The 14,683-nt window shown below is 37.5% G+C and overlaps 1 protein-coding gene across 3 annotated transcripts in view; it reads right to left on the reverse strand.

Moving 5' to 3' along the window:
* LOC139960399 (uncharacterized) overlaps window positions 1-14,683 on the reverse strand; it is a 173,494-nt gene that overhangs the window by 66,037 nt on the left and 92,774 nt on the right. For 2 of the 3 annotated variants that reach the window (XM_071958744.1, XM_071958743.1), the window contains exon 9: window positions 13,230-13,353. In XM_071958744.1, the coding sequence (XP_071814845.1) occupies window positions 13,230-13,353 (124 nt within the window). Of the gene's footprint in view, window positions 1-2,293; window positions 2,566-13,229; window positions 13,354-14,683 lie in introns of those variants that run through there. The other variant, XM_071958745.1, reaches the window with a different exon arrangement.

Genomic DNA, 14,683 nt, shown 5'->3' on the forward strand with positions numbered 1-14,683 from the left:
AATGGAAACCGAGATATACCCATTCACTAGCACCAGATTTTGTGTCCTACTGTTACTCACAACAGAAGAAAAAAGAAAAGACAATACTACTTATAATATCATACAGAATTTGTAGAAGGAACCAATAGGCTATAGTTATCCCACATACATACAGACAGGTGGTTCATTATGTTACATCATGTCACCTGCATACAGAAAATTAAAAGTATGCAAGTTATCAGTGTAGTTCGTATGAGAAACATAAACAACTCATGTCACATAATTAACGTTTTTCAGCTAATATTATGAGAAATATTCATCAGAGAATTGATTACACTTGACAAAGGTTCTGAACAAACAGTACCTTCTTCAAGACTGTATTACAAAACTTGAAAAAAGATAAAGAGTTTCACATATACAACTTCCCAGAAACCACATGACCACAAGCTGTGAATCTTTCACTGTTGGTAGGAAGTGAAAGATATATTGCAACATCCAATTTCTATTTATTGTCATTATTAAGGAAATAGTTGTTTGAACAGTCACATATTCACCAGGATTATTATGATTATTCGCTGTATTAATAGCCTCCATGAATTCCTTCCTGTGGTATATTGAATTGTGATGGTTGCCATGTGGGCCAATCAATATGGCTGACTCAGTTAGTGAGGTACTGTAACAGGAACTACTGCAAACTTCCCACAGGAAACAACGGACAAATGAACATCAAAGGTAATACAAAATAGAAGAAAATTCCCACATCAGCCCATCTGCAAAATATACTGTTGATGCTGTGATGACTGCAGTTAAATGGATGGACTGACAGGGGGTTAGGACAAGGATTAGGACATGGGGGCTAGGACAGGGGGTTAGGACATGGGGGTTAGGGCAGGTGGTTAGGACGGGGTTAGGACAGGGGGTTAGGACAAGGGTTAGGACATGGGGGCTAGGACAGGGGGTTAGGACAGGGGGTTAGGACAGGGGTAGAGGACCGGGGGTTAGGACAAGGGGTTAGGACAGGGGGTTAGGACAGGGGGTTAGGGCAGGAGGTTAGGACGGGGTTAGGACAGGGGGTTAGGACAAGGGTTAGGACATGGGGGCTAGGACAGGGGGTTAGGACAGGGGGTTAGGACAGGGGGTTAGGACAGGGGGTTAGGACAGGGGGTTAGGGCAGGAGGTTAGGACGGGGTTAGGACAGGGGGTTAGGACAGGGGGTTAGGACAGGGGGTTAGAACAGGGGGTTAGGACAGGGGGTTAGGACAGGGGCAGAGGACAGGGGGAGAGGACAGGGGAAGAGGATAGGGCAAAAGAAAGAGAGACAAGGGACAGGGACAAGAGCAAAGACAAAAGCAAAGGAGAGATGCAAAGGAGAAGGCAAAGGATGTAAAGGAGAGGGAGAGGAGAGGGTAAAGGAGAGGGACAAAGAACAGGTGCAAAGGAGGACAAATGACAAGTGCAAAGGACAGTGGGAAAGGACAGGGGCAGAGGAGAGGGGTAGAGGCGAGGGGAAGAGGAGAGGAGAAGGCAAATATGAGAGATTATGGGGCAGGGGAGTTCATGGTGACATATCTTATTACACTTACAATATGCTGTTAACAGTTAAAACTAACCGAACAACTGAAGCAATGTACCTGATAATATTAATTAAGTACTACTTATTCCAACCTTTATCATGAGTTTCACCCTTCCCAAATTCTGTCATCTTCCAAATAAGTTGATTAGACACTCTGAAGTTATACCATGCACGTGTTCAAGTTGATCAACAAATTATGAATCATGATGGATTTAAAATAAAATTGATCATGTTTTCACACATATCAAGTGTTTCTGTGAGAGGGGTAAGGGGAGGGAGTTCCTATCTGCAAGAATGTCTTACCTTAACATAGCTGACTGTTGACTATTTTCCATCTAAAGATAAGACCTTACTTCATTCACCATGAGAAACTTAAGGTCTAAGCCTTCCTTAATTACTGATTCCATTGATCTATGCAAGACAAACACTAAATACTATGAAAAACTCATATATTTTTTATTCTTAACTTCCAATCAATATACAAATTTGTTAGCAAAATAATTACAAATTCCTAGAGTCCAGTTGTTCTTTTTGACTCTTGCAATTATCATCATTAATATTGTTTGTGGAAAGTCACCTACTTTAGATTCTTAACACAAAAAAAAAAACAAACAATTAAATGACCCAACAATTCATTCATTCATTAATTCATTCATTAATATATTGCAATAGCACACCACCAGCTACATACTGGGAAAACACACACAAACAGAAGTAATCATTAACAAATAGTTAACTCACCTTTGGTAAAGACTATCCCATTTAGAAATACACTATTTATTCATTTATCCTCATTAATAAAATGTTCAATTAATCCAATACATGAAAGAACCAAAACTCTCTCCTTCAAAATAGAGTTGATATAAAAGCACACACACACAGATAAAGTCCTTAATTCACACACAGTCCTCTATCACAAAAGAACAAAACTATAATTTGTTTTTGTTTTTCCCCATATCATGCAGTAGTACTGATCCTCAAGCCTGACTGCTGGTAAATGACACACAGGCAAACTAAACATAGATACTTGCATGCCACTACTAATACTACCACTTCATAGAAGAACCAGCTCTTAATGAACTTTGACCTGGAAGATCTCATTTTAAAAGTGAGGGGTTGGACAAATGAGTTATTGTAAAACAGTTTAGTGCTCAGTCAAGTAAAACTAATACTGTTTATCCATTGGAGTGGAAGAAAGATGTAGTGCTGTAACTGTGTACACTACTGTAAAGTACTAGAAAACCAGATGAGGTGTGTCTTGAAATGGAGGTTTGGTTCCATACAAGGATAAATTCCTATACAAAGATGCCTGTAGTAAGCTTGAAGGCAACTGTACAGGAATGTTTGGGCATGCACAAACATGCACTAATGTTCAAGATTAATTCAGCCTTAAGAAATAAAGTCAGTATACGGCTTAGTAGGGGGAGTGGGAGACTTCATGTATTAAATGATTGGTTAGTGTGTATGCTGAACCCCTGAGACCCACATGTAACTGACAAATCCAATGGAAGGATCGATATCTCTGACGACTACACCAACCTGCCCCCCACTCACCCCCCCCCCCACTCACCTCCCCTGCACTCACCCCCACCCCACTCCTCCTTTACATGAAACATGAAACAGACATGAAAGAGAGAATAGGACGATACATTAATGTTCAAGATTAATTCAGCCTTAAAAAAGTCAGCATACGGCTTAGTAGGGGGAGTGGGAGACTTCATGTACAAATGATTGTTAGTGTGTATGCTGAACCCCTGAGACCCACATGTAACTGACAAATCCAATGGAAGGATCGATATCTCTGACGACTACACCAACCTGCCCCCCACTCACCCCCCCCCCCCACTCACCTCCCCTGCACTCACCTCCCACCCCACTCCTCCTTTACATGAAACATGAAACAGACATGAAAGCGAGAATAGGACGATACACTAATGTTCAAGATTAATTCAGCCTTAAAAAAGTCAGCATACGGCTTAGTAGGGGGAGTGGGAGACTTCATGTACAAATGATTGTTAGTGTGTATGCTGAACCCCTGAGACCCACATGTAACTGACAAATCCAATGGAAGGATCGATATCTCTGACGACTACACCAACCTGCCCCACCCCCCACTCACCCCCCATTTGCCAACTGTTTTAACCACGATTATAATATTTACCCGTTTCAACTTTTTTCTTCCCCTTCACAGAAAATTACAGAAAGTTGTTTTGGAATTAACATCTGGACAGAATGATAACATTCAACAGGTTTCCAGACAGAAAACTTGAATGTTGAACAGACATTGTCAGACACGACATTAACAGGACGTAACTTCCTTCTCAATCAGTGGATTTCATGCACCACTAATGGCCGTCACATGTAAATGACAAACTACTACTACTTCTACACTCATGACTGCGGCCTAAAGGTTTCAAATTTCAAATTAAAGCTTTGTCTCTCTTTCATAGCAAAGTTGACGTTGACCAACCGATTGAGATCACATCCAGTATTTCTCTAAGTCTTCATGATGACTTTAAAGCAGCTAGTTTTGGTTGATGTTGATAAAATCGTCAATGGGTTTTGGCTACATAAACCCCAAAATATATGCAGGTCATTTATTTTGCGTGTTATCAAAGTCGACTTTCATTTCGGATAAGAACTTAACATCCAAAAATTCCATAATTTTTACCTTCATTTTGTGAAGAAAGCAAGTATCAGACTTTTTATTGTCCAGTAATACTTGGTAGGTTTGGTAGAATTACGGACAAAACCCCCAAAAAGCTGGGTTTTTTTAAATTCTAAGATCATTTTCAGAGGGCTTAACTCTGGCCAGAAAGCTGATACTTATGGTCACCTAAAACAGGAGGTTTCACCTTCCATAGGAAACGGCGAATATGAAAAGTAGGATTTATCGATGTCTGATGTTTAGGAAAAATCGATTGCGTCCAAACCAGGCATAGAATATGCTCATCATTTTGTGATTGAACCACATTAATGTTTCAAATTACAACTCTTCCCTGGATGGTCGTTGCCTGAGGGTTGCCTGATAAAAGATGAAACATGGTGTGACATTTACTACTTACACGTAAATGATAGTCATTGCCTTTCAAAAATCTTTCCCTTGCCTCTAGCTTCTTTTTAGTTCCTTTTTTTTTCTTTTTCATTTCTATTTTCTTTTCTATTTTATTTTTTGCCACCTTCTTGATTTAACGTAAAACTGCACTGAAATATGGATTAATAATTGGATACATGCTTAAACATTTCTTGAAATTTTCTCCGATGGATTTGGACGAGAGCCTCCTCCTAGACTCAATTGACAGTCCTTTAATATGCGGAGGCGAATGTATTGCATTGAATTTTCCCAATCTGCTGATACGATATGCATCGAAATGAGCACGAGGTGCCTGGAAACATAAGCCGTTGCTTTCATTTCACAGAAGACGGCAGTTGCAATGGTGATGAACTTTATATTCAAAGCCTCTTATGGTTAGAAAAATAAACAATTAAGAGGGCGATATATTAATATCTCTGTGGGACACACATTTTTTGTGTTGTTTTGCATTCTTATCGTTCTTCAACTTCTTAAGAACTGGATGTGAAACGCAAACAGTCTTAGCCACCCAACACACATCTGTTCAACAATTATATAAAACTGAAACATGTATCAAACTTGTCAACAATGGCATATTGAACTTTCTTGAAATTTTGCTTTTGTAATTTTTTCACACTTGACCCGAGCATATTAAATCGTGGAAAGCAATAAAGGCATACAAAACAGTAGGCTGGGTTACCTTGTGAGGCAAATATTTACAACCCAATTAACCTGAGTTCAAGCTCTACAGACCTGCTTAATTTCAAACTCATATGAGAAATTGTTAAATCCCTCTGATTGCCCAATCAATTTAAGGTGACAAAGTTTTAAACGGAGACCAATCCACTTAACCTTTCTACTTAATGGAATGACCTACATAATATTTGGGGAGTTCCTGAGAGAATATATTGAAATCGAAGAGAGTGAGAAATATGCCTTTCAAAATTGTAGGAATTTATGAAATTTTTTGTTCTGAAATTTTGGTGTGAAAAAAGGGGTTCTAAAGATAAATTCACTATAAACTCACCTGTCTACTGGGACACTTTCAAACTCACAGGCAGTGTGCAATCATTACATTGTTAATTCTCTCTTTGCTTTTTCCTTTTTTCCTTCAAATTTCCACTTCAGTAAAGTTCACAAAGTTTACTATTTTTAGCTTATAGTAAACAAATAATAAACAGGTTGAATCATTCAGACCCTACCCCTCCTGTAATCCCACTCATCTCAAACAAGAAAGTCAACCTTTTTGTGCCAATGGAAAAAGTTAGTTGCAGAGCAGAAGAATGTATAAATACTCTCTAATTCTGAACTCCACTTCTCCAAGAAAATATCTACCTTATGAACAGAAGTATTAAACCATAAATACGAGATCCCTAACAGGGACACCTTAAAATTTGTAATGCTAAACAATGATGACATCAATGTGCAAAATGAAAGGAACAGACTCATTGAAATGCAGCTATTTAGAGCTTAATTAAGAACATAAATAAGATCAAATAGATTATTCTTTTACTTGTCCCTGGAGACTGGAGCTTCTCAAAGACAAAGTACTAATAAATTCCAAAAGCCCTTCTTCCCCCTCAGTTACTCAAGATACTGCACCCTCCATTACCAACTCCTGCCTCCGTCCCCTCCCCCCCCCCTTCAGTCCCTCTGTAAAATTTTGGTGATTTCTAGACTACTTTCTACAAATTTTGTCGAAAGCATGTCAGAGGTATTCATAGTTGCAAATATCATATTTCTAAGCCTCAAGTGTTGGATGCCGAGTAAAAGGCTTGCAACGTATTAATCTGTTATTTCAGTTTAATAATTTAGCTTTTCGTGAGCAATTTTTACACTGACACCCACCCCCACTGCTGATTGCTGAAGAAGGTAAGAAAGAACCACTTTTGCAAGAAATGTCTTCGGGCTGTGAAATTATCGGCAATGACAACCTCTGTTGGTGATACGAAACGAAAAACCGACCTGCATTCGCATGTCAGCGTCTTTTTTCATTTACTTCTCATTAAGGTTCATCCCACAATACTCTCCAGGGTATACTTCAGGAGGTGAGTGCACTTTGCCTGTTACAAGCAGTGACTAAACAAGCAGATCGCTAGATATATATACAGGGAAGTGCAACGGTGGGGGGGGGGGGCTGGGGGATGATGCTTGAGGTCAGTTATCCTCGGAAACATTTGTTTTGTTTACAAATCTTAAATGACGGCTAGTTTATGGATCTTGTATCACAAATACTTATTTTACAAAAATACAAAAATAGTTACTTAATTTTATATTAAATTCTATTTTTTTATGACCTTAAAAAAAAAATGTTTTGTACAATGCAAACTAAAATAACTCAATATTCTGATTAATTTCTTTTTAAACAAATTTTGAAAACAAATATTGACTAATTGTGACCTGGAATTTTTTAATTGATGGAGCCATGAGCACTCAGGAAACAACAGCCATTGGACACTTGCTCATATTCACTCACAGCTGGGTCTTTTTTTAATATAATTTTTGTTATTTTGATCAGACCAATTAAATTACAGCCTCAACCATGGACTGAAAAGATTCAATCAACAGTTTAAATACACTAATTCACACGGTTAAGATCACATGACTTGATATCAGTTCCATACCATTGAAGGTTCTGTGATAAGGTCATTGCTACTGGTGAAGTTGGTAAAGAATGTAACAGATGGTTACAGTGACACTATCTATTACACTGACCACAGTTGACAGTTGTATGCATTTTTTTAGATCCTCCTGCTAGCAGGAACTCGAGAAGAAGCCATCATTGGCTTATCAAAGCCGCAAGCTGACCGAAGTCAGTCTCTCAGATTCATATTTAACGTCCATGATTATGAATTGTCAACAACTCTGTAACTGGACGACATACATTAATCTTGGAGTGACTCGAACTCGGGACGTTATGATTGCAAAGTTGTGGTACCTACAAATTTCAACTTTTGAAAGACCTTGTCCCCTCCGCTACTGGTGCGAACGTTTCATAGAACATTGGTTACCTAACGGAAGAAGCCAAGCAAACCGGTTGAGTGTTTGTGTTTCAATAGAGACAAATGAGGTGGTACATTTTATATGTGTAGCATATTCTGATGATGGGAGTGCGAATGTTATGGGAAGACAGGTATGGTAGCATTTCTATTTGCTAGCATATTGCAACATGTAAGCTAACTATGGTCATGGTAATTTATAAATGGCTTAAATAGAAACAAGTCAATTTACTCAAGTTTTCATGACTATGAATTGATTCACAAGTTCAGTTTCCACACTTAGTATATAAACATGTGCCTTAGGTTTGAACTCCTCATATGTTAATAGTAAGCCCCCCCCCCCCATTCAAGCCTATGGGGGTGAATACTGAATTCAGCAAGGGAGCCCGTTCACCTAGCCCATGATGCAGCTATTACCTCCCACCTTTTAACAATCTAACTTGAAAGCTTTCCTATATCCAGAATGAAAACTACACAGACACCTGATCGTCATGGTGATCCAATACTTCCTGTGGAGGATTTAGAACTCACTTTCCAATCATTCAACAAGCTTCCATAATCTAAGGCATTACAATTTTTCCCGATTAATTCCGGTGGCATATGGTATTATAAATAGCCTGGAAGGGATATTTTTCAACGCATGAAATATCCCATTGAGGAATGATTTTCTATAAGGTGAAAATGCCATGAGGCCTTTGCCTCTATCAACAATAATTCCACTTTTTTCCTTTGGTGTGGTAAAAATAAACTATTCATGTATGTCTTCCAAGTCAGTGGGGGCATAGACCTTATTAAAGGCTTAACACATTTCATCGGTGTCAACCAGAGACAACACTTCTAGACCTTTTAAACAGAACAATAAAAACCAGAACAACATAAGAGAAGAAATTGACTGATGAGAGATAAGGAAGAAGTCCACATTCATCTAGAACTATATTTAGAATGAAATACTTTCATTGTGTTTGAAAACACAAAATTGAACAGGCCCAGGATAATAAAATATCCCCAAAATAAAGTGATAATTCTAAAATATTGGCCTGCCTTATAGTTTTAAGCACGAAAACATTTGTAAACAAACATCTTTAACTTTGGTTTAAATGCTTTCCTTTGGTAGCCTAAGCTTTTATTGAGCATTTGCCAAGAAAGATAATTCTCTTAAGAGCACCATGCAAGAGGTATGTATATCGCTTTAATGTTAGCGTAAGTTTAAATGTATCGTGTTGGATTTCGTACTGCTACATGTATGAAAACTAAAGGGGGTTAACATTATCAATTGTGGAGAGTGAATGTTTACATTTTGACCAACAGAATTCGAGTCATGCTCACCAAATGGCAAACTTGTGTAGTTTCCAAAACTTTCTGTTGAGGCCTTCATGATGGTACTTTCTCCTTCCGAGTATAGTTTTGTTGGTTATAACATGATTGAATCTGTCAGATACTGACACACAGCGTTTTAGTTTATTTCTAAAGCTGTCAATGGCCTCCCCAATCATTAAAACCTACCTAATTTTCTTCATTTAAATGACAATCAATTGTCTGATGTTAGCTGAATTGTTCCCCTTTCAGGTGACCCTCTTTTCCAGCGGCAATATACAAATTCAGTTTGCAATTGGCTGGACATGCTCAATTTACCGTAAACCTTTACAATCAACCTGCACCAGTGACATATTTTTCTTCTTCTTCTTCTCCCTGAATGTTGCCTCTGGGTTTTCCCAAAGTTTCTGACTTTTTTTCCGACGGATGGAAGACGTCAAAAGTTCTTTACAAAACTGATCGTTTTCAGCTTCGTTACCTCGTCCAGGTGTCTGTGAACGTCATAGCTATTACGATAACATTTTTTCTACTTTCTTTCAAAGAGCCAATAGCATCAAAGATAAGATACTGTAAGTCTATAAGTTTAAAGTCTGGTTGAGATTATAGTATGACGACAATGTTCTGAATTTCTCAATTCCAGAGGGACCTAAACTATAAACCAATAAACTTGATTTCCACAAAATGACTGTCAAATATATCTCAATGTGGCAGATTACATAACATATATACTACATCACAAAGCGCCATAGGAGATTAGGAAGCTTAGAATCTCATGCTTCCATCTAACAGTCAAATGCTACATAAAAGTAATAATTAGACCTCACACAGTTCCATTCCTGATTCCCAGATGAAATGCAATTTTTTCCCCTTCTTGTGACTTCGTTGAACAACACATGTGTTTCTAATTTTTTTTCCCGAAAAAGTCTTCGTGACAGAATTTAACAGAAAATGTCCAATTTTGGTTTCTTTCTGATTCAACGTGAAGTAAAGTATAGAACTTTGAAGAGTAATCGTTTGGTATCATATATGTAAAATTTGTGCTAAATATTCTTACGATGATTCAAAATATGTAAAATTGTTACTTTCATACATTAACTTAGCATCTTGTTGAAAAACAGCACACTTCTTTTGACACATTTACATACATACATACATACATACATACATACATACATGCACATACACGCAGCACCATTATTGTCACACAGATTCCTATTTGCCTATGGCAAGGAATCAAAGAGGGATATCATCTTGTTTGTTCCCAAAATTTCCTTCTTTAACAGAAAATTTCTAAAATTGTTGTTGCTGCCATAATAAGAATAAGCTTTTTGACATTTCATGAGAAAATATTATTCACCTTTGTTTTGTTTTTTTAACCACAAAGCCATAATGATTCTATTTTCCCTTTCTTTCAGATTGGGTCTTCCTGTACAAGCCACAGATGATTGTTTTCAACCAATTTTCTCAGAATCGTTCAATCTCTCTCTACTGTAGGCAAACATGGTAATATTCCACTCACACGAGATGTATTGACGCAATACGATATGCGGTTACAAACACAATTGCCATTTGGAATGGAGCATGCAATACAAGAACAATAATAATAATTCATGGGGGCTTCGGGCAACGAATAAAATTGAAAAAAAAATACCATAACAGAAAGGGCAGTATTAAATGGTGTGATGTGTAACTGAATATGTACATACAGTATCCCTGTATATGACTGGTAGTGCATAAAGACTGCTAAATATGTGATAATATCACCAATGAATCTGGGCAAGAGTTTCAGCTTTAAAGCATTATTGTTTGATTCATAAGTATTTGTCAATAATAAAACAAACAAATATACTTTTGTCGTTTTCAGAATTTAAAACAAACATTTGTTATTTGTGACACATTCTTCTTCCCTTTGAGGCAGATGCCTGAATTTTTTGTACTTTTAACCATTTTAAGATGTTTATGGTTCTTTCAAAGAAAAAAGGATACTTTAAATTCCTGTCAATGCCAAGTACAGTTATATTATAAATAATTTTGGCAGATTTTCTCTAATGAAAAAGCTCCAAAGAGTGACGTAAAAACCTTTTTATTAAGTAAAGCATTTATAATGTGTATGTATGTATATATGTAAGTGTGTATGTATGTATGTATATCTATATATGAATGTACGTCCTGATGATACGCACTTGGTATTTCCTGTCAAACAATCTGTAAAATCAAATCAAATATAAACCTTTTGAAGGCATAGGCAAATAACATGTTCTAGACAATCCCTATAAAGGAAGGCTAATGGTGAATTTAAAATGCAACTGGATCAACCAGACCATTCCATGTCTAGTTTGATTAAGTTTGGAATACAAATTTGACTTTCCAGTGTGGTTAAAAATAGAATCATAGCAGACAGGTTTTTACCTGATATGAGTTACTTCTGAATAATATATTTTCATGAACAGATGCAAAAAAGGCACAGTGGAAAAATTTATGCAACTCCTTCTTTTGGGCGGTTGTTGTTGTAGAGGTGGGCATGAGAACAATTTATCTGTTTTACCTATTTGGGTGTATTCAGTAACATTGCAATTTGAATTTGTGATGTCAACAAACCAAATTTCGGTTCAGACAACCTCCGCAGCATATTTCCGTTGTCCGAACAGAAATTTGGTTGTCACGGCCTACCGGACTACCATTAAAAATCAGCCCTGTAAAAATAAGACCAAGCCATGAAGACAAGATGTAGACCATCCCCTTTCTTTTCACCTGTCATCTTACATATATGTGTGACTGACAAATGATAAAATGATGAAATTATATTGATAGTATCTCACTACCTTTAATTTTTAATACCAGAACAGTCCTTTAATGGCTTGATAGGTCGCAATCATTGGTGGGTGGACATCTGGAAGGTTTGTTTGATACAACTGTACACAACAGAGCAGAAAGCACAACTGCTGCTTTAAGTTAGCAATTACTTAAACTGTTCAAGGCTCATACACTGAAATGCCTTTATTGTCCATTTCATTGGCATTCTTTGACCGATATGTTCACTTTGTATTTTCATCGGGAATAACAGAGCTGGGGTAATGTATTTGTTTACATGAAATCCAGATTGCTGTAACCCACATCTCATCTCTACACTCAAGGAGATGAACTGAAACTGGGGTGGAAATAAACACGCCTAGCGGAAATCGACGATACAACATTAATTAGGGAGGACATTACGTTATATGGGGGCTGTCACGATACAAGCAATACTTAATGACCACATTAAAGAGACCATAAGTCGGCAGAAAGAGGCAACCAAGGGTAGAAGTGGACTATTTTACTCAGAAACATGATTCCCAACACAGTACCTTTCAATGTTCTTGAGTATTAATTCTTCATCGCAGTAGTCACCTTCAATGAACCTCAAATAACATGCACCTCACGTTGCCCCTAAAGGTTTGTAAAACCATTAAAGTTAAACCCTGGCCACATGAAATGAAATCAGTCTAGATGTACAGGAATTAGTTGATACAGTAGTCCATTGTGACTGTACATTATGCTGTTGATCGTGACTCAAATCTCCCTAGTAACAGGAGGAATGAGATGACACAGTAGTCCGTAGTGAGTTACTGTACATTATACTGTTGATCATGACTCAAATCTCCCTAATAACAGGACTGAGATGACACATGAGTCAGTAGTGAGTTAAGTACATTACGCTGTTGAACGTGACTCAAATCTCCCTAGTAACATGACTGAGATGACACAGTAGTCCAGAGTGAGTTACTATACATTATGCTGTTGATCATGACTCAAATCTCAATAGTATCAGGAGGAATGAGATGACACAGTAGTCAATAGTGAGTTAAGTACATTACGCTGTTGATTGTGACTCAAATCTCCCTAGTAACTGTCATACTGGCATCTGCCAATCATCATCAAGACTAGATAAAGCATTCATGATGTCATCACTCATCATGAAATTGGTCTCAGCTGGGCTGCTCATATATGTGGTATTGATGAGAAATCAGAGGTATGATCCAGGTCTCTGTGATTAAGAGAACTGCACTCTTAGAAATAATACATCATTTACATTGCCACCATTATGACAGATTTCTACCTTGAGTTGTACGCTCAGAACATTGTTACAACTGGCGGTCTACCAGTTTGATGCCAACTGACCCGCAGTTTCCCTAGGAATCAGAGAAAGTCCTAGTATTCTTTCTGTGCCAAGACTTAACAGCCCAAAATGTGGCTTCATTAACAACAATTTGAAAATGAGACATACATGATGTACTCATATGCATAGACTTACTGTCTGAACTGGACGGAGGTCCTCTTATTAGCTGGACATGGTCCCTGGGGAAGTATCCTATACATTCATTGTTACCCTTCTTTAGCGAACCTTTCCACCGGCCGTCCGGATTCCTTTCGATGACCTGACAGGAAGAAAAAACAGCAAACGGAATGAACATGAGACCATGAGCTCTACAACTGATGAATTCTTTGGAGACAACTTTGTAACTATAATTCTTGTTGACACATATCAATTCTAGCTGTGCCATAACCGTGTGTGTGGGTATAATAATGGGTATGGTTCGAAGAGTAAGTTCTTTATAAAGTAATATAAACAAAATGGACTAGATCCTTTCATCTACAGGACTAAAATTTTAACCAGCATTATAGCTTAATATAAAACAAACCTTTGATCTTATTTCTGGTGACCATCAAGTGTGCTTACTGTAATTTTGTATACCAAATGTCCTGTACTGACTTAAATTGCATGATGTGTGTGAGAGAAAATTAAAATAGGAATTGATTTGGATTGGATTTTCTCTATGACCCTTTCTGTCAACCGACGCGAGCCGACATCACCCGATATAACGGCCCACTCTAGATTGCATGTACTATGTATGGCAGGTGTTTCAAATATATATATAAATACCTAATCACAGATAACACACAGGAAACCACTCAGAGTATACCTTACTTTCACAAGTGAACCAGAGAGACCCTGTTACAGGGAGGTGGCAGGATGCTAACACAACTTGCACTACAGATGATTGTACAATACGTACTCAGAGAACTAAACGAACTTAACAAGGTTTTCACTTTTTACCGCATTTGATAAAGTACTGTACATCTCATTATTAATCACCTGTCAAACATTTGTTTCCAAAACACTTGACTTTATTCTTAGTAAAGATAAGAAACATCAAATATCAAACAGTCAACATGAGTTTAGCAGCATTCCTGCTATTGTAGGCCTATACCTGCTTTTTAAAGAAAGCTTTCGCAAGGAATCTTTTCAAAGTTAAAAGGTTTTAACCCTTTTGTCACAAACAAGATCCATCATTTCCTTTCTAATAAAAACTTTTTGCTGTGAAATGACTTCCTACAGTAAGAAACATTTTATGGTGTGCAACAAAAAAATACACACTATGTGTTCTGAGCGGCCACTCATCATAGATAATGTGAGGTCTTTCATTACGGCCAGAATACAATTGCGGTGGCTACCTAGTAAATAAAAGGCTTGACCGACTTAAGTTGCATGTTGTGTACCTAAAACATGACTGGACAATGGTAAAACCAAGAATTTGCATAAAGGCATTTGAAAGCACAACAAATAACAAAAGTATTCCAGCCTATTTAAGTCAATTTCCGACGAAATGAGCCATTTCTTAAGAGCCTGCGATGATAAATTGGAGCTAATACAACAATCACATTGTGCTGAATTGCAAAAACACATGGGGAAAACACATCATGTCC

This window comes from Apostichopus japonicus, chromosome 19 (genome assembly GCF_037975245.1).
Source record: "Apostichopus japonicus isolate 1M-3 chromosome 19, ASM3797524v1, whole genome shotgun sequence".
Lineage (NCBI taxonomy): Eukaryota > Metazoa > Echinodermata > Holothuroidea > Aspidochirotida > Stichopodidae > Apostichopus > Apostichopus japonicus.